Source organism: Oryx dammah, unplaced genomic scaffold (genome assembly GCF_014754425.2).
Source record: "Oryx dammah isolate SB20612 unplaced genomic scaffold, SCBI_Odam_1.1 HiC_scaffold_2, whole genome shotgun sequence".
NCBI classification, from domain to species: Eukaryota; Metazoa; Chordata; class Mammalia; order Artiodactyla; family Bovidae; genus Oryx; species Oryx dammah.
The window spans coordinates 157955389-157982106 of NW_024070186.1; the positions used below are offsets into that span (position 1 = coordinate 157955389).

The 26718-nt window shown below is 59.8% G+C and overlaps 1 protein-coding gene across 3 annotated transcripts in view; it reads right to left on the reverse strand.

The window, feature by feature from the left end:
- Positions 1-458: 458 nt before the first annotated feature.
- Positions 459-26718, reverse strand: part of LMF1 (lipase maturation factor 1) — a 51739-nt gene continuing 25479 nt past the window's right edge. For 2 of the 3 annotated variants that reach the window (XM_040229925.1, XM_040229944.1), the window contains 8 exons: positions 25101-25249; positions 15254-15319; positions 12610-12777; positions 2634-2817; positions 2032-2188; positions 1702-1885; positions 995-1107; positions 459-680 (listed from right to left, as the gene is read on the reverse strand). In XM_040229925.1, coding sequence (XP_040085859.1) covers positions 506-680; positions 995-1107; positions 1702-1885; positions 2032-2188; positions 2634-2817; positions 12610-12777; positions 15254-15319; positions 25101-25249 — 1196 coding nt within the window. In that variant the 3' untranslated portion in view covers positions 459-505. The remainder of the gene's footprint in view (positions 681-994; positions 1108-1701; positions 1886-2031; positions 2189-2633; positions 2818-12609; positions 12778-15253; positions 15320-25100; positions 25250-26718) is intronic. The other variant, XM_040229933.1, reaches the window with a different exon arrangement.

Below are 26718 nucleotides of genomic sequence, written 5' to 3' on the forward strand. Positions count from 1 at the left end.
CCCACCCAAGGAGGACAGAGGCCCTGTCCACACCCCTGGGCGTTGGTGGGTACAGGGGTGTGTGGGCTTGAGGGGAGGCCCAGCTTCTCCCACACAGGCACCTCTTGCATGCAGTGGGGACCCACTCAGGAGCAGAAAGGAGAGGTGAGGTTTTCTCCCAGCCACAATGGCACACGACACGCTGGGCTGAGGACCAGCCCACCGGTGCCAAAGACCCAGAGTGGGTGCTGGGGGCACGGCTGGGGGCAGAGGCCATGCGGGCAGCACTGGGACGCCAGTGTCCAGGGCCTGCTGACCGGGAGCGAGGCCAGGGAGGGGGCCTCAGGACCCCCTGGTGAGCAGCGACGTGGGGCCCAGGCAGATGAGGAAGTGTGGACCCCACCCGGGCCAGCAGCCCCTCCTCTCCAGCCCTGCTTCCCACACGTCCTTGTGGACAGAGACCCCTCACTCAGAGCAGCCAGCCGCCGTCTTCCTGCTTTATTTCCTGCCATGAGCCCGCCCGCCTCTACTCGGGTTCCGGGTACGGCCACTCCCGGGACGTGAAGTAGCCCCTCAGGTCCTGGCGGTTGAGCGGTGGGAAGTAGGGGCCAAACCGCCTGCGGATCCACCACTTGCCCTCGGCCGCGTGCCTGCCCCCGGGGCGGCTGAACTTGTACCTGTAGTGCTCTCCTCGGACCCACCTGCAAGGCGAGGGCAGTGGGCAGCCTCGGCCCCTGGACAGCCCTGGGTGCAGAGCTGGGCTGTGCCCGGCCAGGAGCAGCCAGAGGCCCAGCCCATGATGGCAGGCAGGGGGGCTCGGGAGCAGAAGGGCCAAGCCTCAGGGCCCGCAGACTGAGCCCACGGTCCTTAGTGGGTGCGTGGGGCCTCGGGACTGTTGTGTTCAGGCCTGGTTCTGGGCCGGGCTGGCCCCCAGGGCAGAGCTCTACATTTAGGGGAGAAGCCCTGAGGGGCAGCCGAGGCTGCAGCAGGGGCCTGTCTGGCAGGGGCGTCTCACCTGGGGGGGTCCCGGCCCTCAAAGGGGTTGCGGGCCAGCAGGGACAGGGCTTGCGCGTCGTTGGCCAGGAGCTTGCCTGCCAGGTGGATGATCCACTCGTTGTGCTCGTAGGTCTGGGGGTGAGGAGAGGACGGGGCACTCGGGGTGCAGACAGCTGAGAGCCCCAGCGTGTGTGTACTCCGCCCCTCCCTTCTGATGGCTGCCAGCTTTCAGGCTGCTGGCCTGGGAGCCCTGACTCAGCACGCTTGGTGGTCAGCTCTCCTGGGTGGGGCTTTCCTGGGGGCCTGTACCCCGTGGTGTTGGCCCTTCCTGTTCTTGCCGCCTGCTTGCTCTCCTGGGCACCTCCCCCCAATCCTGTCCTCGGGGACCTGGGTGGAGTGGGGCCAGGCCTAGCTTCGTCATCGGCAGGACCAGGGGTCCCAGACACGTGACTGAGCCTCCCGGAGGCTGTGTCCTAGGCGGGGGTCATAGTCCTGCTGGTTTGCTCCGGTCTGAGTGAAGGCCCTGTGGATGCTGGCTGCCCTGCTGCTGGCCACGCCTGCCTTGTCTGTTCTGGGGGAAGCCCTCTGAGAAGCCGTCAGGGAGGGCCAGCCCTGGGCACCCACAGAGCCTTGGGGGGGCCCTGGCAGGTTCCTGTGGGCCACGCCCCAGCATGGACTCCCTCGCCTCATCCTGTGTCTGCAGGGCCTCCCCACCAAGGGCCTTACCTGGAAAGCCGCGAACCACATGAGCCAGTCCAGGCGGTGGTGGTAGGGCGAGATGAGGCAGGGGCGCCGCCTCAGGTCCCCAGGCTTGCACTTGAACTCGTAATCCTCCCAGGCGGCGTCGGGCGCGCTGGCGTTGGCGCTGGCTGTGCCCTGCAGGATGACCTCCGTGCGCTCCCTGGAGATGCTGGCGGGGATGGGGAGGGGCTGAGTCAGGGCTGAGCCTCCCCACCCTGACCCCCGGCCCGAGCAGGCCACGGTAAGGCTGGGGGTGCAGGCAGGGGCTGGCCGCATATGTGCGTCTCCCCTGGGGTCTCAGCGGCCCTGAGGTACCTGCCGAAGGCCCCATATGTGTTGACGATCCGGAGGGGGTTGAAGGAGCTGTTCATGACCTGCCGGGGGCTCAGCAAGTTGAGGACCACAGGGATGCTGAGCCAGGCCACCAGAACGCCCAGTGCCAGGTTGACCATGCCCCGTGCCACGCGGCCTGCTGGGAGGGGGCACTGTGGGTGGGCTGCGGCCCCCAGGCCTGGCCTCTCTGCAGCCCCTTGGGCCCATGGAGACCAGGAGAGGTACAGCTGTTCCTTCGGGGAGTCTAGGAAGGGCTCCCACCACATGCAGTTCCCTTTTCCCTGAGCCTAGGATACCTTCCAGGCTGATGTGGAAACACGGCTACTCCTCTCAGCCCCCCTCCAGCCCCCAAGCTGTCCCAAGCCCTGGGCTGGAGCATCTGAGGTCACGGTGCCGGGGACCAGGGCCTACCGTCTGTACCACACAGGCGAACGTGACCCTGCCCAGGAGTGGAGACACTGCTCTGTCCCCCAGGCCACTGGGGTGGGCACGGGGCCGGGTGCCATAGCCTCAGGGGTTGACTGGCACCAGACACGGAGACTACCTAGGCTCCCCAGCCACACCCGCCTCCCAGTGTCACCCACCGCGTGTCCGCGGGGCCCTGGGCCCTCGGGCCTCCTCCTCCTGAATCTTCAGGACTTGGTCCTTGAGGCGGCCAGGCCCCAAGGGAAAGAGGCCGCCCAGGGTGGCGTCATCGAAGCAGGCGAGGCTGGGCACGATGGTCAGCCAGTTCAGGAAGCTCAGGTTCCCACTGATGATGAGGACCACCTGCGGGGAGACAGGCTCCAGCCGCTGCACCTCATGAGCTGTGGTGACGGACGGGCTGGGGTCGCGCTCTTCCTGAAGCCTGTGCTGATCCCAGGGGCCCGGCCCCCCACCCCACCCAGGCCGCTTGCCCTGCCTCCCTCAGACTGGCCCAGGGATGCCCATGTCCCAAACAACCTCAGAGGTGGGCTCTGCCCTGTGCCTCTGGTGAGACCCCTCCTGCCGACCCTGAGTCTGGCCTTTTCCCTCGTGCGGAGGCTGCTGGGGTTCTCAGCTTCACAGCCAGGAAAGGACGAGTCTGTGTCTGCGGCAGCTGTCACCGTGACCGGTGAGCAGCAGGCCCAGCGCGGCTCCCTCGCCAGCCAGCCCCAGGGCCCTGCAGCGCGCCCCTCGCTGGGACGGGGTCTGGAAGGGGATCCTGCTGCTCCCCTGGGCCAGGACTGGGGAGTGCGCCGGTGCATGTGCCTGTGCCAGCCCTGCTTCCACCACAGAGTGACCAGGCATGAGGCCGGCCCTGGGCCCGGGTCTCCCCCGGGACAGGGGGTCTGTGAGGTCGGCCTGTACCTGGATGCAACTTAGCCGGACCCTGTCTTCGTGACCCTCCCAGTGCTATCTGCCGGGTGGCTGCCCGAGAGTCAGGTCACTGCCCGACTTGAGAAGCCTCCATGGGCCCGGCTGGATCTGGTGAGTGTCATCCCTGTGAGCTTGGATGACCAGGGTCCAGGAAGCCCCCACGTACTCAGTCCCCTGGGCTTGGCACTGACCAGACAATGTGTCAGAACTAAGGTCCCCCACGTGCGGGGCAGAAGGGGCTTCCGCTCCCTGGTCTGTCCACCAGTGTCGCCGCCGGCGTCCCAGGACTGCCTCCCAGCCAGCAGCTCCACAGGGTCCCTTCTGGTGACCGCATGTCTGCCAGCTGTTCTAGGGACTGAAAGTGGCACGTTCTACTTGGTGCAGACCTGGCTGTTGAGGGTGTGGCCGGGAGGCGGGAGGAGGCGGGAGGTGTGCTCGGCAGGCGCCTCTGAGCACAGGGCCCCAGGGCCCCAGGCCAACTGTGCACAGAGCTTCTGGGTCCCTACAGGAGCGACAGACACAGGGGAGGCGGCTCCGGGTGGCTCAGCAGGGGGCTGGCTGGAGGCCAGGGAGGGTGAGGGTTGTACCCGGACACCCCAGCGCCTCGCTGAGTGCAGGTCCTGGCAGAGCCTGTCCTGTCAGCACGCAGACTGCCAGCTGCAGCCTTTTCATTTTCATTGTATGGTTTTCAAAGAGGTGACATTTTCTGCTTTCAGGAAGTCCAAGTTACACTTTTAAAAAACTTTACAATTTTGCTTTTTGCATCCCATCTAAGAAATCTTTTCTCCATTCAGAGATACAAAGATCTAAAAGCTTTCCAGGCCTGGCTATTACGTTTAGGTCTCGGATCTATTTCAAATTAGCTTTTTGGGGAAGGTGTGAGAGAGGGGTCACACTGGCTCTGCTTTGGTCCAGGCTCTGCCCCTGGGGGTGGTGGCGCTCAGACCTGCAAGGAAGCAGGGGCTCTGGGATGACAGGGGTCTCAGGTGTGGGCGGTCCATGCAGGGGTGTCTACAGGGAGACACCGCCTCAAACACCATCTGAGAAAAGGGGAAACGACACCAGGAGCTGCGGGTCAGCAAAGTAGAAGGAAATGGGGATCAGTAGCACCAGCAAGGAAACAGACCCTCAGTGACAAGAGACTCTCAGTGACAGCAGACCCACAGTAACCACAGCACAGTCGCCATGGTGATGAGAGGAGTGAGGAGGACGTCATCAAGGTCAGCTGTCCCACCAGATGGTCACATTTCTGCAGAGCAGTCAGACCCGGACCAGCTGACAGCACCCAAGTAGCAGAGTGGCCAAGTGGTCACCCAGGTTGCTTGCGTGCGTATCTGCCACCCGTGGGCTCCTCTGCTTCATGGGTCAGGGCTGAGTGGGGTGTTGAGGGAGGAGGTAAGACCACAGGCCCAGGCCGGACCTCGGCGGCCGGGTGAGGCTCAGCTGATACCCACTCCTTGATTTGTCGTTAAAGCTGCGTCTCCATCCTGGTGACCAGGGAGGACGTGTGGTCACAGACGCCAGCCTGACCCAGGTCTAGCGGGGAGGTGGGTGTTTGACCAGTCAGTTTCAGAGACCGTGACGGGGTTTCGCAGTGTGATGTGAGATGTGGAGTCACAGCTCTCCCTGGATTACTTTGGGGTTTTTTCGGCTGTGCTGCATAGAGGGGGAATCCTAGTCCCCCCACTAGGGATCGAACCTGTGCCCCTGAAGTGGAAGAGCAGAATCCGAACCACTGGCCCACCAGGGAGATCTCTCCCTGCATTACTCTGGAAAGCTAGTTTTCCTGCTTCTGAGCCTAAAAATAGTTTCTATGTTTCACTGTCTAGGATGTTCACTAACCCTGGTGCCCAAAGTGGCCCCACCTGCGCCTGCCCTGGTCTGGTGGTCCCTCCCACAGCCATGCCCAGCCCCTTGAGGTCCCTGGGCCTCTGGTCTTGAGCTGGCAGGGCTGCTCAGGGCTGACGGGGCTTTGCCCTGGGGTTTGCTGAGCCCGCAAGATCCTGAGGGTCTGGGCTGGAGTTGCCGGCAGGCCCTCCACCACCACGGGCGGCAGGGATCGTGGAGCCCGGGCCCAGCTCCCCCTGGGCAGAGCTCGTCTCCAGACCAGCAAGTCCTTAGGTGCTCCCCGGGTCCCTCCTCTGTGTCAGCACGGGCTTAGAGGAGCTGTCCCTTTGCCCCTCCTGACAGATCCGCCAGTGCATTGTGCTTGCGGGCAGGCTGGCAGCCAGGTGGGGCCCGTTCTCTCCATGGCTCAGCTGTGCAGTAAGGCCACTGGCATTGGAGATGGAGGGTGAGGACAGGCCGGTCCCCGGGGGCCTGCCATCCTGGTGCAGCTGTGGGGCCACGTGGGTGGCGAGCCCTCTGCTTACTGCCCAGCTCTCAGCTGAGACGGCTGCCAGAGCTGAGGAGAAGCCCCTGGCGCACCACAGCCTCCATCGTGAAGACACCTCTGGGTCTGGCCCTGGGGGCCCTGCTCGTGTCCCACAGCCCTTGAGAAGGTACGGGGAACAACCGGCCCCATCCACTGTCCCACTGCCCCCAGGCCTGGTGCCTGCTCGGGCCCCGCGGGCAGTGGACAGGCGGCGTGTGCTCAGAGCTTTGGGAGAAGCCACCAGTCCCACCACTCCCGCCACTCCCAAACTGCCCCTGTCACGCTGTGGAGCAGGGTAGCTGGGGGCTTCCTGGAGCCACCTGCCCACATTCAGCCCAGGTGGCCCAAGGGCAGACCTCCCAGGTGTGGCTGGTGCAGCCCACACCCTCACTGAGCCACAGCCTTGCCTTCTGGCCACTTGGGCTCCCGAGACCCCAGAGGCGTCCACAGAAACCCAGGCAGGATGCTGCCAGCCTGAAGGACCCCGAGCAGTGAGCAGCATCTGTTCCTCTGCACCCTCACAGGTACACACACCACGCTGAAACCCAGACCGGCGAGCAGCAGAAGGAACGATGCTCTGTGAGAATCGTGATCTGGGAGACCGAGTGGGGGCCGTCTGTGACGTGGCGCAGGCGCAGGAGGCCCTTGGGGGAGGTGATGTGGCAGAGCCGACAGCTCCCAGACCGGCTCCCAGACGAGAGAGGGTGGCGCTCTCGGGCCTGAGGAGGCCTCGGATAAGGGTGCCTGACGGTTTACTGGAGCGAGACCTCAGCCCACACGTGTTCTGGCCATTTCCCATTTCCGAGGATGAGTCAAAAGTAAAACGGTGTAAACCTTTAGCCTGAACAATGTTAAAAAATTAGAAGAAAAGGGAAGAAAAGTGAGGAAGGCAGCCCAGGGAGGCAAGACATCTGCCGACTGAGCTCGGAGCCCCTCAGTGGTCCCCTCTCAGCTCCATGAACGAGAGGGAGGTGGGCGGCAGCAGGAATGTGGAGAAGGGTGATCAGGACGCAGGGTCTCTCCTGAGAGCCTAGCTGAGCACGAGGCCTGGCGGTGTCAGGACCCGCCACCCCTACCACCGACGAGGATCGAGAGCGAGGCCCACGGACACCGGCATCGCCCCTGCTCCCCGCACACTTCCTCTGCCCTGCTGAGCCGAGTTTCCCAAGACCCCACCACCACTGCCTCCACCCCAAGAAGCAGGGCTGCCCCTCGGGGCTGTCTGCCTTATGCTCAGAGGCCGCACAAATGACTGCATTTGGAATAACGAAGCATCTGAGATGACAGGAGCTGGAGGGGCTGGCTTGCCATGTGGGCACAGGGCAGGGGGCTCAGGAACCGAGAGCTGCGGTCCCTCCTCGGTTCCCTTGGCCACAGAGCTCGGAGGATGGGGCCTCCTCTGTGAGGCTGGGGAAAGTGCTTGACCCACCCAGGGTGTGTCCTCACTGACCTTACTTGGGTCTGGAAGACCCCTGAGTCCTGGGAACTCATGTGGAGAGACATTGTGTGTACAGGAGGCTCAGAAAGCGATTTGTAAGGGAATCAGCGGCTGTCAGGAGAGAATCCGCAACACTGGCATCCAGCACTGACCGAAAGGTTACAGACTGGAAGTATTGAGTAGCCTGAAGGCACAGGCAGAGAAAAACGTGCCCAGGGCAGAGTCAGAAGCCTGAAACAGGCTGAAGCTGGTGGCTAAGAATGTGAAAACAGCTACTGTCAAAAATTAAGGGGCTCAAGATAGTCCTAAGTAAGAGAAATATGAAAATGCCAAAGAACTGGGCAGTAACTTGAGAGTTTAACAAGTAACATATAAAACAATTCACTGGATAGGCTTTTGACAAAACTGATGCTGTAAAAGGAGGAGTCAGTGACTCTGAGCCAGGCCCACAGGAGCTCTGTGCAGTGAGGCACTGGGAGGAGCGGACCCTAGCAGGGCCTGGGGGACGAAGCCAACCAGCCTGGTGAACGAGTGACCTAAACCCCAGGAGGGGAGGGGTGCAGAGGAACATGAAGGGACGTCTCAGTGATGAGAACTACACACAGATCACTGAAGCCTAGGAAACCTCAAGACAGGATAAACTCGAAGAAAGCCACACCCAAGGCACACTGAATCAACACGCTGAAAAACTGAAAAAGATCAGAGAGGCTGCCAGAGGGGAGGAGTCATGGCCAGACGTGTGGGGCTCAGGGCCCCCAGACTCCTCAGCAGAGACCCCAGAGGGCTGAAGGGAAGTCACTTGCCAGCAGCCTCTGCTAAGAAACGTTAGAAAACTACGGGACACAAAGGGAAAGTGGGCGAGCAGGACACGCATGCCGGCAGGCAGGGGTGGACACGGCAGCCTGCGGGCTGCTTAAATGAGGCAGTCGCGCAGCATGGTCGCAGCTGCTGGAGCTTTACCAGTGAGTGAGAACTTGTGGTTGTGACAGGAAGACCCCACGTGCCCAGCAGGGTTCCCTAGGGGCCTTTCTTCCCCTCGTTTCTGTTCCAAGCCAGTTATTTTCCATTCGGAACAAGAGCCATTGGAGGGGCCCTGGGCGCCCCTGGACCTATGAGGGCCACGGCCCAGCATGGGCGCGAGGATTCAGCTGGCATGGCTCCAGCAGCAATGACGCTGCACACGCCCCCTCCCAGCTTTTGTCTGGGACCCCATCGTCTCACTGGCTGTAACCCAAGCCCTCCTGGAGAGACAGACACCAGGCCACCACTGGGGGACGACAGTCTCTCCCACCCGCTCATGGCAAACATGGCTGGTCTGACTTCGGCTGTTGGGGGCCAAGGAAGCACCCTAGGGAGGGGTCGGGCAGCTCCACACAGGTGGGGCCGGGACCCCTGGAGTCAGCTCAGGCCGTGTTTTCTGAGGGGGGGCTCCTCCATCTTTGAAGCCCTGCCCCGCAAGTGTGAGCCCTGGAGAGAGGCCATCGCCGTGCAGCCCTGGCGCTCCTAGCCAGAGCTGTGGGGGCCACAGGCCTGGGGCCACGCAGCCTTCCGGGGCCTGGGGCAGTGCGTCCACTCGGCGCCTTGGCCTTGCTGGCTGGGGCTTTGAGTTCTGTGTCCTGAGGAGGCTTTGCTAGTCGGCCTCAGCCTTCTGCCCAGTGACCTCGGTGTCCTGGCTGCAGACTCAGCTGCAGGAGTGGTGTGGGGCCAGCGCCAGGGCAGTCCTTTCTCCTGACAGCTGCAGGAGGGCCAGGGCCACAAGCTGCCCCCACGACGGCCGGAGTCTGGCTAGCCTGCCCTGGGCGCGGTCCTCCAGCCACTGGCTCAGGCTCCCCAGCTCTGGAGCCCAGGAGATGAGGACGCTCCCTCCTTGGCATGGCCACCTGAGTGTCCATGACTGTCTGGATGCGGCAGAAGGGGCTCTTGCTGGGGGGCGAGGCAAGGCCCCGGGTGCTGGTCCACAGGCCACAACCAAGAACGCCCTGGCCCGGCAAGTTGCTGAGGCCCCAAAGTCCCAGCTGCGTGAGGACTCGGCAGCCTAAGTCCATGTGTGGCCCTAACGACCTCTGAGCAATGCCTAGCTTTCCCACCCCAGTCCTGCCTCAGTGGGTCCCCTGGGCCCAGAGACACCCCTCCCTGTCACTCCACTGTGTGCCCAGCTGGGGGGCCTGACCCAGAGAATGAGGTTCACCAGAGCGTTTGGGGATGGAGGCCTATTTCTAACATAGCAGCGGGAGCCCCAAGGACTCAGGAGGCTGTTGCGGCACCCCTGTCCAGCACACGCTGGCCATGACCCTGTGCCAGGGGCCAGTGGGAAGATGAGCTGTGAGGTGTGACCTTGGGCCCAGGAGATGCCCCTCAAAGAGGGGGAGGGTGCTTGTAGGTGATATTCTGTGGCCAGAAGCCCCGGGAAGTTACACTGTTACCCCAGCTGTGGAGAGGTCACTCAGGCTGGTGGGGGCTGCTCTCTGTGCCCGAAGCTGTAGTGATGTCCCCTGGGCTGTGGCTGATGTCATGGAGTTAAGAAAAAGCTGGACGTGGTGGGAGGTCGGGATGGGAGTCTGGGATGTGAGGTGTGTCTTTGTGTGGACCAGCAGCCACGGGCCTGGTGAGGGCCTGGTTCATGTCGGGACAGGAGGTCCCCCTGGGCCCACAGCAAAAGCTGACCACTGGCCCTGCAGGGTCTCTCCTTGGCAGAGCGTGGGGGTCCGAGGTGGGGGTGGTGCGCCTCCCCAAGTAGACAACAGGCCGTCTCTGGAGAACTCACAGAACCTTCCGGAACAGCTGTGCAAACTGAGCGTGGGAGGAGGTGCGAGTGCTCACATCCTCAGCCCTTTCCCGGGGAACAAACGGAAACAAACAGAGCCAGGGACCCTCGGGGTTGCGGGCGTGGAGATGAGAGCAACGTGCAAACCCACAGCACCCAGTGGCATGCCTGCAGAGGGCCGTGTGCCCGGGAGGCAGCCTTGCAGAGCCGGGGGCCATTCATCCTCTCTGCTCTGGACAGCTGAGGCCTGGCCCCAGGAGGGCAACAGAGTAGGCCTCAGAGAAGAGCCGCAGCCTGGGCCTGTCCTGGGCACCATGTAAGTGGGGGAAGATGACGCTGGGACGTGCCTGGACAAAGCTCCCAGGGCCTTGGGGGACAGAAGGCGAGTGCATGGCTGGCCTTTGAGAGTGACGTCCAGGGCCACAAGTGGGCATGATCTTTCAAGGTCCAGCTCTGGCTCTTCTCTGCCCAGTGTCCCTGTGCCACCACCATCTACCACTGTCCACCCGGGCAGCAGACCCAGAGCTGGGTGGAGACCCAGCCATGTGGCCTGGGAGCCACCTACCCCTGAGCCCCCCAAGTCTGCATGGCCCCCACGGTGGAGGTGACAGCACCCTGGCCCAGGACACACTCAGCCAGGCCAGTCCAGTTAGAAGGTCCCCATCCTAAAATGCCATGAGACATCACATACACTGGGAACCAACAAAGGCATTTTGAGGCTGCTGGGTCAAACGTCTACATAAATACCTTCCCAAATCCTATTTTCAAGTAGCTAAACCCTTCTACCTGCACCAGTAACCCAAACTTCCTTCAATTATTTTTTTTTGACATGGCCATTTGCTTTTCCTTACCACTTGCCAGAGCTGGGCTCAGATTCTGGAGAGAAACTAGTCAGTGAAGCCTGAGGGATGCCAGGAAGGGCCCTGCCACGTTTACAGCCCTGAGAGGGTTCCAGTGGTCCCAGGCTGGTGAAAGCAGCTGAAGCAGCAATTCATTAACGCCCCCGCAGCCTCAAGAGCAATTCACGGTCACCCTGGTGACCACGCAGGCTGAGCAGACCAGGTTCCCGTGGAGGCTGTGCGCCAGGCGGGTCCTCCGAGTTGCCTCGGGAGCAGGACCCATGTTCTCCATCGGTAAAGCAAAGGGGAGCCAGCAGTTGGGCATCCTGTGCCAGGGGAGGACTGTCCAGCGTGAGGCTGTGTCCATGCTGCCGGACCTCAAGGGTGCTTGAGCCTCTGCCTGACCTGAAGTGTGTGCACGGCAGGGATGTGGAGGAGCGCCCCTGGGCTCCTGGGGGTGTCCCTCCTCAGAGGCTGTTGGGAGTAAGGGTCACCGGCCAGCCAGGGTTTTGCCCTAGAGCCAAGTCCGGAATAAGCTGTGGTGCATCCAGACAGTGAAATATCAGTCAGCAGTAAGAGATGAGCTCTCTACCCACAGAAGGACACAAGCAACCTCAGCTGCACATCACTAAGTAGAGACGCCAGTCTGTAAGGGCCAGTCTGTACTCTTAGTTTAGTTTTTCTGTAAATCTAAAATTGTTCTTAAAAAGTTGGTTGATTAAAAGCAAAGTAGAGCTTAAAATATTGGCAGCAAAAGCAGGTGGGTAGGGAAGACCATGATGGCACACTGAAGCCACAGGACCATCATGGAGGCAAGGACAGGGATTCAGCATGTGCTCGCCTGAAAGAAACAGTATACTTGGTAATTAGGAGAGAGAAAATAATGGAATGAGAAAAACCTCAGAGGAGAGCTAAACAAGGGAAAAGAGAAAACAAAGCTGTAGAAATAAATGTACCTGCTGAAGTACAGGAACTTTTCACTGAAAGAGCACAAGGCTGGTTGGAAAAGAATCTGCTCTGAGCATCATGAGTGACAACTCCCAAGGAAAGGACACAAATCCAGACTGCAAAATAGTAGACTACCACAGCCTGTTCCTTGACCAGGACGTCTGAAAGCAGATAAAATGGACAAATTGCAAGGAAAATATTTGCCAGTAAAAAACCTACAGAAAACAGAGACCCTTCATGTTTGGCAGCCATGGAAGGTTGTCAGTGGCCACACAGATCCCGCTCCGCCCACCACCCCTGGCCTGGGCCGATTGGTTATGTTGGAGCAACAGTTCCATCTTGTCTGCGAGGGTGAGAGCGAGACCCAGAGCAGAGCCAGACACGGCCAGTGTGGACGGAAAAGCATCGACGAACCTCACTGACAGTGCGAAAAACCCAGACAAAACGGTAGCAAGTGTACCCAGCAACGTTTTGGCATATACACAGTGCGAATGAGTTTGATTCATTCTAGGAAGGCAACTGACTGTGGCTGCATTTTTGCTAAACCTCACCCATTCATGACTAAAAATACCCAAAACAAAAAACACAAAACTTCTAGTAAACAAGAAACAAGAGAACTTGGTAGAAGTAGCCATAGTAAACAACCAACCAAGCCACAGGCTTCCTCCTGGTGTGGGTCCCCTCCTGCCCCGGTACCACGGAGCCCACGTCTGGGGCAGCTAGGCACATGGGCCCCACGCTGAGGAGCAGGAAGGTGGGGGCATGGTCCGTGGGGCGACGGGGGCCCTGCGGGTCCACCCTCACAGGCGCGGCAGACGGGGTGTGGGAGCTCAGGTTCTCCGTGGGCTCGGCTGCTCACCTGGAACACGACCTGCAGGGCCCCGTGGACGATGCACATCCGCCGTCCGAGGAAGATGAAGAAAGGCACCACCAGCTCCAGGAAGTGGTTGCTGAGGGTCTCGAAGCGGTGGAACCACCACGGGGAGCGGTGCAGGAAGTAGGCCACAGGGTTGGGCACTGGTTGCGTCTGTGGGAAAGGGAGGCCCTGAGCTGTGCCTGGAGGCCCCCGGGGGACCCGCCCTCCGCACCCTACCCCGTGCGCCCCCGGCAGCCTGGCCGGAGAGGCACCCCGCCAGCAGCTCACACGGCCGAGCTGGCACTCCTAGACTTCCCGTACTTCTGACGCCGACCCCTCAGGGACCCCCGAGGGCCCTGGTGACCAGGTGCTCAGAGGCGGGGGCGCACCTGTGGTTACAGCGCTGAGCCGCTCAGGTGCTGGCGAGCCCCCCTCGAAGGGACGGGGTGCGGGGAGAAGGCAGGGCAGCAGGAGTTCACACGTGGAGTTCCTCTTGGAGGACATGCAGGCTCAGGGCACGGGGTCCCGGCCCCATGTGTGTGTTCCTGGGAATAGCCTCCACATGTGTGCGGGGTGGGCGGGCGCGGCAGGTCCCCAAGGCCCGTGTGTTGACTCAGCCATGGTGCTGGCGCCCAGGGCCCAGCTGACGGGCCCCGTCCTCCCTGCACATGCAGCCGTCCGCAGAGGGGCCAGCTGTGCCGACGCCGTGTGGGGCTGGGGCAGCCGCTGTGGACATCCAGCTGTCCATGAAGGGCACAGTGCCGGGCGGGATACCAGGCTTCTGCGGCCCCGGACCCGGTGGACCCACAGCCCCACCAACTCAGACTGCGCCTCTCCGTGTCTGTGCAGAGGGGGTCCGACAAGGGCGCCAGGGTCTGCTGTGCACTCCCCCTCCGGGGCCTTGAATCCTTTGCACACGCACGGCCCACACGTGCACGCACAAGGACAGCACGGCTACCATCTGCCATCAGAGGAAGTGAGTGAGTGAAACTCAGTCAGTCGTGTCCAACTCTCTGCAACTACATGGTCTATGCAGTCCATGGAATTCTCCAGGCCAGAATACTGGAGTGGGTAGCCTTTCCCTTCTCCAGGGGATCTTCCCAACCCAAGGATTGAACCCAGGTCTCCCACATTGCAGAGGGAAGGGCTGGGCCAAAGATAAAACAGTGCTCGCGGTGGTGACTCCCCCTGGACATGGCTTGGAGCCCAGCGAAAGGAAGCATTCTCCTACAGCTGCCAACCGTGCGGCCTGTGCACCCCGGCCCTGGGTGTGGCTGTGGCCTGACCCTCTCCCTCCCCGCCATGGGTGTGATTCCTCGCGGATTAGCTGTGGACGCTGAGGCGCCTCGTGTGCGGTGGGCACAGGGAGACGCCGGTCAGAGTGCGTCCCGGGTGCCCTGGAGGGTATGGTGTCCCGCTGGACACAGGGAGGTGGGGGCTCCAAGTGCGACACCCCGGGGAAGGGCCACCAACCCCCCGGGAGAGTGTCTTCCCACTAACTTCTCAGCTGGACATGATTTCCAGCTTATAGAGAAGTAGTTGGTTCGTTGCTCGGTCATGTCCAACTCTGTGACCCCACGGGCTGCGGCCCACCAGGCTCCCCTGTCCATGGGATTCTCCAGGCAAGAGGACTGCAGTGGATGGCCATTTTCTCCTCCAGGGGCTCCTCCCGACCCAGGGATTAAACCTGCATCTCCTGCAGGCGGGTTCTTTACCGCTGAGCCACCAGGGAAGCCCACAGAGAAGCTACAAGAACAGTAAAGGGGCTCAGGTGCCCAGCTTCCCGGGTGTCCCCCTTCTTCCGGCCCCTTCCTCCTCGGGGCGTTTTCTGTGCCTCCGAACACTGAGCTGTGACGACCCTGTGTGGGTCTCGTAGGAGTCCAGTGACCACGACGCTCTTCTGCTTGTTGCTGATGACGTCCTGGTCATGAGAGCAGCCGAGGCCTGAGACCCCCAGCTCCTGCCTCTCTAGGCCCCTTCTGGGCACCGGGACCCCGACTCTGGGACCCCCAGCTCCTGCCTCTCTAGCCCCTCTTCTGGGCGCCAGGACCCTGACTCTGGGACCCCCAGCTCCTGCCTCTCTAGGCCCCTTCTGGGCGCCGGGACCCTGACTCAGGGACCCCCAGCTCCTGCCTCTCTAGCCCCCCTTCTGGGCACCGGGACCCTGACTCTGGGACCCCCAGCTCCTGCCTCTCTAGCCCCCCACCTGGGCACCGGGACCCTGACTCTGGGACCCCCAGCTCCTGCCTCTCTAGCACCCCCTTCTGGGCTCCAGGACCCCGATTCTGGGACCCCCAGCTCCTGCCTCTAGCCCCCACTCTGGGCGCTGGGACCTCCCACCCCCTCGGAGGGAGCAGGCCGAAGCCGCCCTGGGGAAGGAAGACATCCCGCCTGACAGGTGGTGCCCAGACCGGGTGAGAAAGACGGGGCTGGTTTGAGGAGCTCAGGCAAAGGGGGCTGAGCCGACACCACTGAGGAGAAGGTTATTCTGAGGCCAGATGCCCTCAGGTGAATCACAGAAAGGCCCCAGCGTGAGCCTGAGTGTGGTCAGCAGCAGCAGCAGCAGGGAGTTGGAGGGCTGGTCCTGAGGGGACGGTGGGCTCAGCCTGTGCCCATGCCCCCACCCACCCCTGGCCACCCTGCTCACCTCGTAGTGGAAGTCCATGCAGGTGAGGTCCCGCCAGCACCGGTCCCCTCGGATCTTGATCAGGCCCTGAAAGGATGGAGAGGACCGTGAGCCACCCCTGGACAGACACGCAGGGGTGACGCAGAAGGGAAACTGCAAACAGTGTTCCTGGAGGAAACATTCAGCATCTCAGGAGTAACAGCAAATGCAGGAAAAAGAAACACTCTCCTTTTTACAATGTCAGTTCCTCCTGTGTTTCATTAAAACCCAGCTTTTAGACTCTGAGCATCATCACAGTAATGCAACTGTGAGGTTTTAGAAAAGGCAAATTCATAAAGCCCAAGAACACAGCCTGACTTAGAAATGCCAAGGAGGATGGGGGAGGGACGATGTCCCACTGGGCCTTGGAGAGAGTATCCACCTGCCGCTGACGCACAGCATGCGGGAGACCTTGGGCTCAGGGACTCCTGTGCTGCCCAGTCCACCAGGCAACCCTCTGCAGAGAGGGGCTCCTGTGGGTGAGCTTCCCGGCAGCCCTGCCAGTTCCCCGCCAGGCAGTGAGCAGCATGCTGCTCTGCAGCGGCCACGAGGGCAGTCAGCTCCCGTGCCTGCTACACATCCCGTTCACCGGCTCTTGGAAGTCACAGCTCCACCTGACTCCCACATGGTCAGAAGCCATCTGTCCTCTGGCAGGAGTGAGGCTGTTGCTTGACACAGAGGTTCAGCCCTGTTGTCTGTCTCAATGGACAGCTGCCCTGGAAGGTGAGAACTGCGTCACGAAGACAGCAGCCTGAATGGGAAGGACTCTGGGACAGTCGAGGGCTCTGAGCCAGGAGTGGACAGTGTGAGTCGCCCAATCTGTGGTGGCCAGCAAGGCGGGATGCCTGCCCAGGAGATGAGACGTGCCCCACTCCAGCCTGGCCGGGAGCATGGAGCCCGCAGGATGGGCCGAGGGCACAGCCAGCTCCTGGCCTGGGCCCCTGTGGGAGGCAGGGATGCCGTGGCACCCGAAACAGACACGAGAAACAGTGAAGCCCTGCAGCAGCCACACTGGCGGCTTCCACGGTGAGGCCAAGTGGCTGTGTCCTGGCTGAGCTCACAGGCCAGGTGTGAGTGCTGTGCGGCCCAGCAGCGAGTTCATATGTGTGTCCCGTGGAGGCTGCAATACCCAACTGTCCTGGGCGCCATCCTCACTGGTGGCTGTCCGGCAACCCCCCAGGGGCCTGGGAGCCTCGCAGTCAGGTGGACCCATGCCTGAGGACCTGCTTGCCATGTCTGCAGACTCTCGAGACAGGTCACTCTAGGGGGTGGGGTCGAGGCTCTGGAAACGGGGTTTGCTGAGATCACGGACGCGCTGAGAAGACAGCTCCCAGCATGGACACCCCAGACTCGGCTGCATCTGCATAGAAGCAGCGCTGCAGACCCCAGCATCCTGTTGGCCGAACGCCCCACTGGCTCCTGAGGACAATGTGCCAGTTCACACGACGCTCCCCGTGAGCACGGCTCCGCTCCCTACATCCCCCGGAACCGAGAGTGGCACTCTTTGGAGATTCACGCCAGGCAGAGAAGAAAAAAACAAAATAATTAAAATGTCATTCAAATTCTAAGCTGATATGAGACACTTAAAAATCTGAAACGTTCTTCGGGGAGCAGAGGATAATTATATTCCTCCCATCTATTGATTTCTCTCTACAATGCAGATGTCAGATTTTCCACGGATTTTTTTTCTTCCAGAGTAAGTGTCAAAGGAACAAAGCCTTCTTTGAGCCTTTTTCAGCCCAAAATTAATTCCAAAAAAATGGCACAGACAGGCCAGTAAGACACCAAGTGACCTGCAGCTGTCCGCCCAGCCCCTGCTCTCCTTGGGGAAAGGTCAAGTGCCAGGACCTGGGACCATTCTGGGGCAGCTGAGGGGGCCCAGGCCTCACCTCATGGGCAGCGGGCAGGGGCAGTGCCCAGGGGACGCAGAGGGGCTTCTCTCTGAAGCTCACAGGTCCCAGAACTCGCTTCTGAAAATCTCCCCTTGGAAATTTCTCCCCTTGGAGAAAGAAGGCCTTGGCCACAGAAAGAACATCACTTTCTTGATTCTACATCAGTCCCCCCACACCAAACTGGGTGGGGGGCTCCCAGGCCTGTGGCGGGGGGAGGGGTGATGGCCTCAGGTCCGGAGCCAGCACCAGCTCCCTCGTCAGCGCCCCAGTGTTGCACGTGCCCTGCACCCCATTCTCCCCTCAGAGTCTGCTCCAGGAACCCCGCTGTTCATCTGTAAGCACAGGTGGCAGCCCTCTGCCTTCTCCTCCCACAAGTGGACACAGCCCATCTGCAGGTGCAGGAAGGGGGCTGGCTCTCCCTGGAGCAGGCCTGCTGGTCGGGGACGTGTCCACAGCTGTGGGCATGCGGGCTGGGGTGCCTCAGTTCTGATCGAATCTGGCAGCGCCCTGCATCTTCTCTGGCCGCGGAGCTGACCCATGGGACCCCACGTGCTCTGTGAGAGGTGGGGGAGCCCTGTGTCCTGACTCCTGATGACACAGCATTTGAGGGTCACGGCTCAGTGCTCAGACCTCACCTGAGCGCACACGGGCTTGCTCAGGGTCTCAGGACTGAACAGTCCACATCTGAAGGGGTCACAGCCAATCCAGGGCCACCACGGGCCCCTTCTCTCCAGGACGGGGCAGTGTCTGCTTTCAGAATCCCAGGTGGGGTCAAACAGAAACCTGCCCCCTGAGCTCACCAAGGCAGCACGCAGGTTGGGGGCACTGCATCAGCCGTGGAGGACCCTCTGGGCTGAAAGTGAAGGGAGGGAGGGAAACTGTGGATAATGCTGGTCAAGGGCTCATCATGCCCCCTCCCCAAACCCCAGAAGCCTGTGAAAACCGCCCAGACGACCTCTGCCAGGGGCAGACCTGCCAAAGCTGCGGAGCGGGTTGGGGGACGGTCCAGGGCCCCCCACCACTGCAGGTCCAGGCACCACTGTCCTGCTGCGGCTGGTCAGAGACGAGGGACGGGGAGGGGAGCTGCTGTGAGGGGGTGCAGCTGGGCAGAGGTCAGAGCCCTTGGACAGTGCTCCTCAGGGTCCCAGGATGCCTCCCAGGAGCCGGGGTGACAGACCGCAGGCTCCGCAAGGAAGTGGCTGCAATGCCTACTTGATTTGTTCTTGGGGGGAGGGGTGTGTTGCATCCCTGTGTCTCTTTTATTACGTTAATAAGATTTTACAGCAGGGATTGACTCCTGGAGAGGAGGTTCTTCCTACTGAGCATCTGCTCTTCTTTGCTGAAATGGCACTCAAAGCTCATTTTCTCCTTCTACACAGACACCCAGTGATTTCAGCACTGTTTGCAAAATTGACTTTCCTTTCCCCTTGACCTGACTTGGTACCTTGGCTCAAAGTCAGTTGACAGCAGAGGTGGGTCTCTCTCCAGACTCTCCTCTCCTCCACAGATCTATTTTTCCAGTTTAGATCAACCTCATACTTCAGCTTTAAATTAACCTTAAGAATCAGGAAGTGTGAGTCCTCCAACTTTGTTCTTTTTCAAGATTCTCTTTATGTGAATTTTAGAATTGACATGTCTTTCCCTCAAAAAAGCCCACTGGACTTTTTTGATAGAAATCACCCTGAATTTATATATACATCCAGGTGAAAAAGATCTTGACAATACTGAGTCTTCTGTCCGTGCGTGGGGGACACCTGTTTGCTTACGTAGGTCTTTTATGTTCGTATCAGCAATGTTTTGCAGTTTTAACACGTCTTCTACATCCTTAATCAGATTTATTATGAGGCATTGGAGTTTTCAAGCAATGGCCCATAGTATTTTCAGAATTTTATTTTCAAATGACTTCTATGATGGACCATTCATTTTTCACATTGACTGTATCCTGCAACCTTGCTAAATTAATGTATTCACTTTGGTAGTTGCTTTTTAAGATTCCCTGGGTTTTGTATAATCACATCTGTGAATGTTTCACTTCGCTTTTTGGAATCTTTGTGCCTTTATTTCTTTTTCCTGTCTTATTGCACTGGGATTTCAACGCAGTGTTGGAGAACAGCACCACAAAGAGGCAGCAGGCCTGTCTAATCACGCGTGGATGCTCTCCCGCATCACGGCACGGGAGCCCCGCCTGAGATGACCTTGTGTGGGCTCCTCGGTGTGCCCTGTGCTGAGGAGGACAAACAGCTCTTCAGCTTCATTCTGCTGCTGTAGTGAAGTGCGTTTCCGAGGTAAGCCATGCCTCTCTTACAGCCGGGCTCGATCTGCTGGTGTTTTGCTCGGAGTCCCCGTGTCTCTGCTCGTGAGGGATGCTGGTTGGTTTTCCTTCTGCGCTGGCCTCCTCGGGTTCTGCTGGTCACGTGAAAGGACCTGGGGAGCAGCCCCTCCTCCGCTGTTCTCCAGGGTGTGTGTAGGACTGCCCTTACTTCCTCTTTAGATGTTTGATGTCACTGCTGAAGCCATCTGTGCCTACACATTCTTTCTGGAATGGTTTTTTACATTTTGTTACAAATCCAATTTATTTACCAGACAGGAAGCTCTTTCGATTTCCTCTTTCCTTCTGTCTCAGTTTGGGTGAGCTACGTTTGTCAAGGAATTTGTCCATTTCATCTGTGTTGTCAAATTTACTGGCCCAAAACTTTCATGATAGTCCGGGTGACTTTATGGCTGAGTCTCAGACAAAACTGCCTTTATCTGAAGAAAGTGTTTACTCGTGGGCCTTCAATCACTGCTGGCCCTGCTGCATCCTGGCCTCAGAACAGCCAGTCCTGGGGGCGTCTCTTTCTCCAGTTTAGATGCAGCTTTTGTGTGTTAACCAGACAGGTGTGGTCTGCACACAAAGAGCTGGGGATCCCAGGGTGTTGTACAGGTGTGAGGCTGGAGCTGTGGGCAGCAGTAACCAGGCCCAGGCTGCCCTCCGCAGCCTCCAGGCACACGGGTTGCCCGGTACAGACAGAAAAGTGCATCCTCCGCTGCCCCTGGGGGCCAGGAGGCTTGTGCTCCTGCCCTGATTCTCCACGGTCTCCTTTCCTGCTGCGACCTCTCCATTTACATCAGGGCATCAGGGACTTCCTTGTCCAGTGGTTACGGCTCTGTGCTTTTACTTCTGGGCCCCAGTTCAGTCCTTGGTCGGGGAACTAAGATCCTGTAAGCTGTGTGGCATGGTAAGAAAAAAAAAAAAAAAAACAGCAAAAAAGCACATCCTGCTCCAGCCACAGCAAAGATCCAACTCTCGGTGAAAACTGCTGACTTTAGCGGTGATATTGCTTAGTGAGAATTTAGGGTCTGAAGTTCTTAACTCTTAAAATGTGAAGCAATAATAAAAACAACGTGGTACCTGGGGAATGGAAGAACTGTAGAGAGAACACGCAGGAAAAGAAAAGCCAGCCTAACAACCTAGTTAGTGCCGTGCAGGCCGACAGGCCCCCTCCCACACCCGGCAGCCAGACGGTCTCCCCGCCCCACCCCTACATCCACCAGCAGGGCGCCCCCACTGACGTCCAGCAGCAGACAGGTTCCTACGGCCCTTGTTCTGGCGACACTGTGTCTTCTGGCTGCTGTCCTCGTGGGCCCTGGACATCTCTGCAAGGCAGCCCCCGCCCCAAGGCAGGCTCCTACAGGAAGAGGGCCCGCAGCCCCAACCTGTGGTGACACCCCTGCCCCCAGCTGCTGTGGGGACAGTTTGGGTCTGTCATGTCACCTCCACGTCCGCGGAAACGAAAAACAAGATGAGAACCCGCGACGCACAGGCCAGGCCTGCAGTCTGTGTGGGAGACAGGGGGGAAGCGGCGGTACCTGGCAGGGCTGCCAGTTGGTCTTTCCAGGGCTTGAAGGACGTGGCATCACCTGCTGCTCTGCCCAGGAAAGCCCAGCCCTGGAGTGTGCGGGGCTCTGCTCTCTGTGGGGCTGATGGGTGCCCAGTGCAGGGACGGCATGTGCACACCCGCCTGTTGCCCAGACCTCTCCCTCTCCTGAGTGGCCCGTCGTCAGTGGAGGCCGCATCCTTCCCGGGCTGTACGCGGAGGCTCTGCCCGCTGTGGTGAGTGAGCCCCCAGCCTGTGGCTTGCCATTTCTCAGTGGGGTCTTTTGAAGAGCTCAAGATTTTAATTGTCCAGTTAACGCATGTCTTTTCTTTAACTGTTAGTGGTTTCCGTGCTTTGAGCAGCCTTTGCCTCTCCCGGGACTGCGGATGTTCTACATTATCTGCGAGGGGTATCTTGATTTTATGTGTTTGTCCACCTCAAATCGCCTGTCGTGGGAGGTGTGGTGGGGGCGGGGGTTCGTGCACCCAATGGACACCCAGCACCTCTTGTGGAAGCTCCTGTCTGTCGTAGCCAACCTGACTCGCTGCCTCGTCCAAATGTGACCTGACGCTGATGTCAGCGTGGCGCCGTCTGCACGCGCTGACCCACCCATCGCTGCAGCCTCGCCGGCGCCTCCCTGGCACCGTCTGCACGCATTGACCCGCCCGTCGCTGCAGCCTCGCCTGATGTCAGTGTGGCGCCGTCTGCACGCGCTGACCCGCCCATCGCTGCAGCCTCGCCGGCACCTCCCTGGCACCTCGAGGGCCACGGTCCCTGGAGCGTCCGGAACCCATAGGCAGCATGAAGCCGACTGCTTTACTCCCAGTCAAGACTCGGTCCTGGGCATTTCCGTGCTCACCAAACAATCAGTTCACCAATTTTGAAAAACAAAAACAAAACTCTTCTAGGATTATGTTGGGGCTGCATGAAATCTATCGACCAGTATGGGGACAACTGACTGCTGGCCACGAACAAGGAAGACCTCCTTGCCCAGGGCTCCTCTAAGCACCATCTGGGGGTTTTCAGGGCCCAAGTGTCACACTTCTGTGAGTACTTCCTAAGTACTGTATGGTTGTTAGGGTATATCTGTAACTTTGTTTTCTGACAGTTGTTGCTAGCAGGTGGAAACACTGGCCACAGCCTGCAAGTGGGTCAGCTTCACTCCCTAAGTCTGCAGCCCCTGTGATCGTCCATGTGTGGGATGAACACAGATGATTTCACTTCCTCCTTCCAGTCCTCAGGGCTTTCACTGCTTTTTCTTTCTTTAAAGACAAGCTAAGATCTTCAACGCACTGCCGAGTAGCCATGAGGAGAGTGGCCAGCACTGCCCTGTTCCCAAGCTTATAGGAAAAAACATTCAGTCTTTCACCGTTTAGTCTGATGTCAGCTGTAGGCAGTTTGTATGTTATCTTTTATCAGGTTGAAGACATTTCTTTCTATTTCCAGTTTGCTAAGAACTTTTTTAATTGTGAATAAGTGTTTAACACTGTCTAATGCATTTTCTACATCGTATAAGACAAATATGTCATCTGATCTTTCTTCCTTACATCTGGCAACGTGGTGAATTACCTTGGACTGCAAGGAGATCCAACCAGTCCATCCTAAAGGAAATCAGTCCTGAATATTCATTGGAAGGATTGATGCTAAAGCTGAAACTCCAATACTTTGGCCACCTGATGTGAAAAACTGACTCATCTGAAAAGACCCTGATGCTGGGCAAGATTGAAGGCAGGAGAAGGGGATGACAGAGGATGAGATGGTTGGATGGCATCACTGACTCGACAGACATGAGTCTGGGAGTTGGTGATGGACAGGGAGGCCTGGCATGCTGCAGTCCATGGGGTCGCAGAGAGTCAGACACGACTGAGCGACTGAACTGAATTCACGTCCCACCAGCCTTGCATCCTGGGAACCCCGTGTGGACCTGACCCCTCCATGTATTCTGGATTACCTGCTGACCGTTCCTTGAGAGTTTCTGTTGTGCCCTTGAGGAACACTGCTCTGGAACCTCCCTGTCTGAAATACATTGTCCACTGGCCTCAGGAGTGCACTGGGAAGGGTTCCCTCTCGTGTTCTCTGGACAAGTGTGGGTGGGTTTGTTTCGATTCTTCCTTAAGTATTTGACCAAGCTCCTCAGTGGAGTGCTCTGGGGTTTTCGGTGGAGGCGCTCTCTGTTTCCTGACTTGGCTCCTCCGGCAGCTCGGCCACGCTGGCCCTCTCGTGTCAGTGCTGCATACCCACCCCTGGGCCCTCCCAGTGCCCACTGCGCGCATGAAGCCACTCATGCTACTCCTCTTTAACGCTGTATTCTGAAGAAAACAGACTTCAGGAGAGCTGTAAAGACGGCACGGAGACCCGCACACGCGTCCCTGCTACTTCAGCCCCGCCCGGCTCTCAGCAGCCTCCCACGGATGCCCTGGGTGACGGCTCCTCAGGCTGTACCACACCGTGTGAGGTGGATCCTCGAGATGCTGGCAGAGACCGGGATCGTCCGGGACGACCTGCCGGGCTGGTCCCGGGGCATAAGGCACCGGGTCTGCCCAGCTCCCACGGACAGACCCCCGCTGCTGCCCCTCCTTTGCATCAAGCCAGCCCTGTTGCTCTGCTTTCCTACGAAGGACGGCAAATAATATCCAGTGTACAGATAGAATCAAGTAATTAAAACTTTTAGTGCACCTGATAATCTTTTATCCAGCTGGTGCTCACCGTCAATCAAAACTCCATAAAAGGTGCTTTACAACATGCTATGATTCACCGCCTCTGAGGCGTCGTGGGAGTCTGCTCAGCAGTGAGCTGTGCTCAGCGGCCTGACGGCTCCGCCACCCTTGGCTCTGCACCCGCTTGGCTGGGCTCTACCCCGGCCCTTGGCTTCAGTGCCACACACGAGGCTGCCATCATAGGAGATTCTGACACAGGCCTTTGAAACACTGCATACGTTCTCATGCTTTTTAAAGCCAGCTGAGAGAGAAGCCAGAGTCAAGCCCTAGGTGGGCAAGGAACTGCTACGACAGACTTGAAGCTGTCAGGATGGCTCCTGGTCTCCTGTTTCATCAGAGGGACCGGCGGGCCACATCCACTCTCCAGTTGCATGTTAATGAGAAGCACCGCACTCACCCTGGGGCCTGGAACACACAGCCACCAGACTCGGGTTTCCCAGTGCCGCAGCCGCTCCTACCTGATTGGGTCAGGAGCCCGCGCCAGCCCTCTGACCCCCCCACGGCGCTCATCCCCGGCACCTGGTGTCGGGGCTGGGGCGGTGTGGAGCTGAGAGTATGCGCCTCGTCCTGGGGAAGCGCCGCCCTGCTGGAGGACCGGCGCTGGCTGCGGCCGTCAGGAATGAGGGCGGCGGACACGGAGGGCATGGAGGACGCTGTGCAGCAGGGACGAGGCCCTCTCGTGAAGATGCCCTCGAGGAAATGGAGCACGGGTGAGGAGGGGCACGGAGGCCCGCCGAGTCACACTGCAGAACTGCTGACGCCTGGAGAACTGCGGCTCTGAGGGGGCCGGCAGGGCCAGGGGGCAGGGACGCGCCGCCGCACGGGCCCCGGTCCCCGCAGGCGCATGGTTGCCCACGAGGAACAGCTTAGAGCAGACAGACGCCAGCCCGTCTGGACAGTGTGACTGTAGCAGAACAGGGCAGAGGTGGGGGGCACCGACCACAGAGCCGCGCGGCCCCTGCCTGGTGAGTCCCCTCACTCCTAGTTTAAGCTTCTGGAAGCTCGCAGCCGTAGCTAAAACCGAGACGTGCTCTTCTGCCGGCCGCGTGGCGGGCAGGGGCCTGGTCCAAGGGCCACGAGGAGCGTGCGGCAGGAAGGGGGACGCTGAGCATGGGGCCTTCGGGAGCAACACCGGCCACACGGGCAGGTCGGGAGGAGAGACGGGAGGCCTCCTTGGGGCGGGGTCGGACACTCCACACACCCTAGGAAGGCTGGAGGCAGGGCTGACGGGGGCCTCCCTGAGCGTCGTTTGTCCCCCGGGCCTCAGGGGAGTCACAGGCTCAGAAACAGGCCCGTGGACCTCAAGGAGGTGGCAGGAGGGCACGTCCCCCCCCAGACGTTAACGGGTGAAGATTGTACTCACCGCTCCAAGCATGATTCTGAAAATCAGCCACCGGAAGCCCCACACGACGACCCGGGACGTGGGGGTGCCCCTGGGCAGCGCAGACAGCGTCCAGAGAGGGCACAGGAAGATCCCCAGGAAGCCCGTCTCCAGGAGCTGGGACTCCCATCCTGAGGAACAGAGAGCGCGTGAGCAGCAGCTTCCTGGAGCACCCACGGCAGAGCCCAGACAGGACAGCCCTGTGAGGTGCTGAGCGCAGAGCAGACAGAGATCCGGGCTGCCCTGGGGAGGGGGGAGCCGGCTGGGGGTGGGGGATGCAGGTCCAGGCCCTGCGTGGCTCAGCCCGGTCCCACTGGGTGGGGGCATGTTCGCTCTTCCCGCCAGGAGCCCGTGTGAGGGACGCGGGTGTGGGCAGCATGCCCGAGTGCTCAGTGTCTGTGAACATCTTCCTCAAAACCCAGACAAGCCTGAATGAATTCTGAACCCCAGCCTTCAGGGCCGGGTGTCTGCGCTGCTCCGAGACACACTGAGTGTTCAGAGGAGAAACGCACAGATATGGTGACGCCAATGAGTAAAGCACCAGCCAGGGCAGGTGGAGCTGGTGGGTTTGTGGGTTTTCCCTGCACAACTGTTTGAAACTTGGCAGCTTGAAATTTTTCCTAGTAAAATATGGAGGCAGAAATCCCATTGACTCTCATTCGCTTTGTGGATTTCTGAAACTCAGTTCTCCTCTTGGAATGAAGTGGGCGAGTTTGCTGCAAAGCAGCACCTGGAAGCGGCAGTGCGGGCGTTGGGGGGCGGCCCCACCTGCCTCGGCAGAGCCTTCTGGGCTGCAAGCTCTGGGGACAGCAGCATGCACCCCACGCCATCTGGAGGTGATTCCAGAAGCAGCCTGGATGGTGCCGGGGAGGCATGCTCTTAGGAGGGAGCTGGCAAGGTTGGCCCTGGAGCCCCAAGGGGGCTCTGTGATCAGGAGAGGAAAGCGGAGCCCAGGGTGACTGGCCAAGGGAAGAGGGACCCGCTGGCCCCCTGGGTGCTGCAGCCAGGACAGCAGGAAGGGCCTTCCTCGTGTAGAACCTCGAGGGTCCGCACACCGGAGCCACCCACTTCACGTCCAGGTCTTGTCCTCCTCGTGGACACGGATGACCTGTGCTTCTCAATGCGCTTCAAACCCCTTTCCTGTCTCAACAGGAAGAAGCGGACTCTTCCTTTCTCGACAGCGTCTCTGGTGTTGTCCTGAGAGGTTGTGATCATTAAGTCTGGACTGCTTTCCAGTGCCATGGGGGCATTTTATAACCTGTGGTTTATGGCAGCAGAACGTGGAGCAGCAGTAACGTGGCTCTGGGTGGATTTCACTCTGAGAAGGGTCCTCACAGGCCGCTCGGCCCCACCTGCCTCTGCAAGCAGGCAGACCCCGGAGAGGGCAAGGCCAGAGAAGCGCGTGCCCACCTGTGAGGGGCTCGCCTCCCGCCTCCCTGGAGGCCCTCCACAGCTCGCAGAGCCCACGTGGGTGGGCGGAGGGGGTCCCCAGAGCCCGGCCTGCCTTCCCTGTCACCTCGCTTTGCACAGACGCGACACACAGAATTTTAATGTGCTGCTTGAGTGACACCCATCAAAGCGACGTGCGAACGGCGGCGCC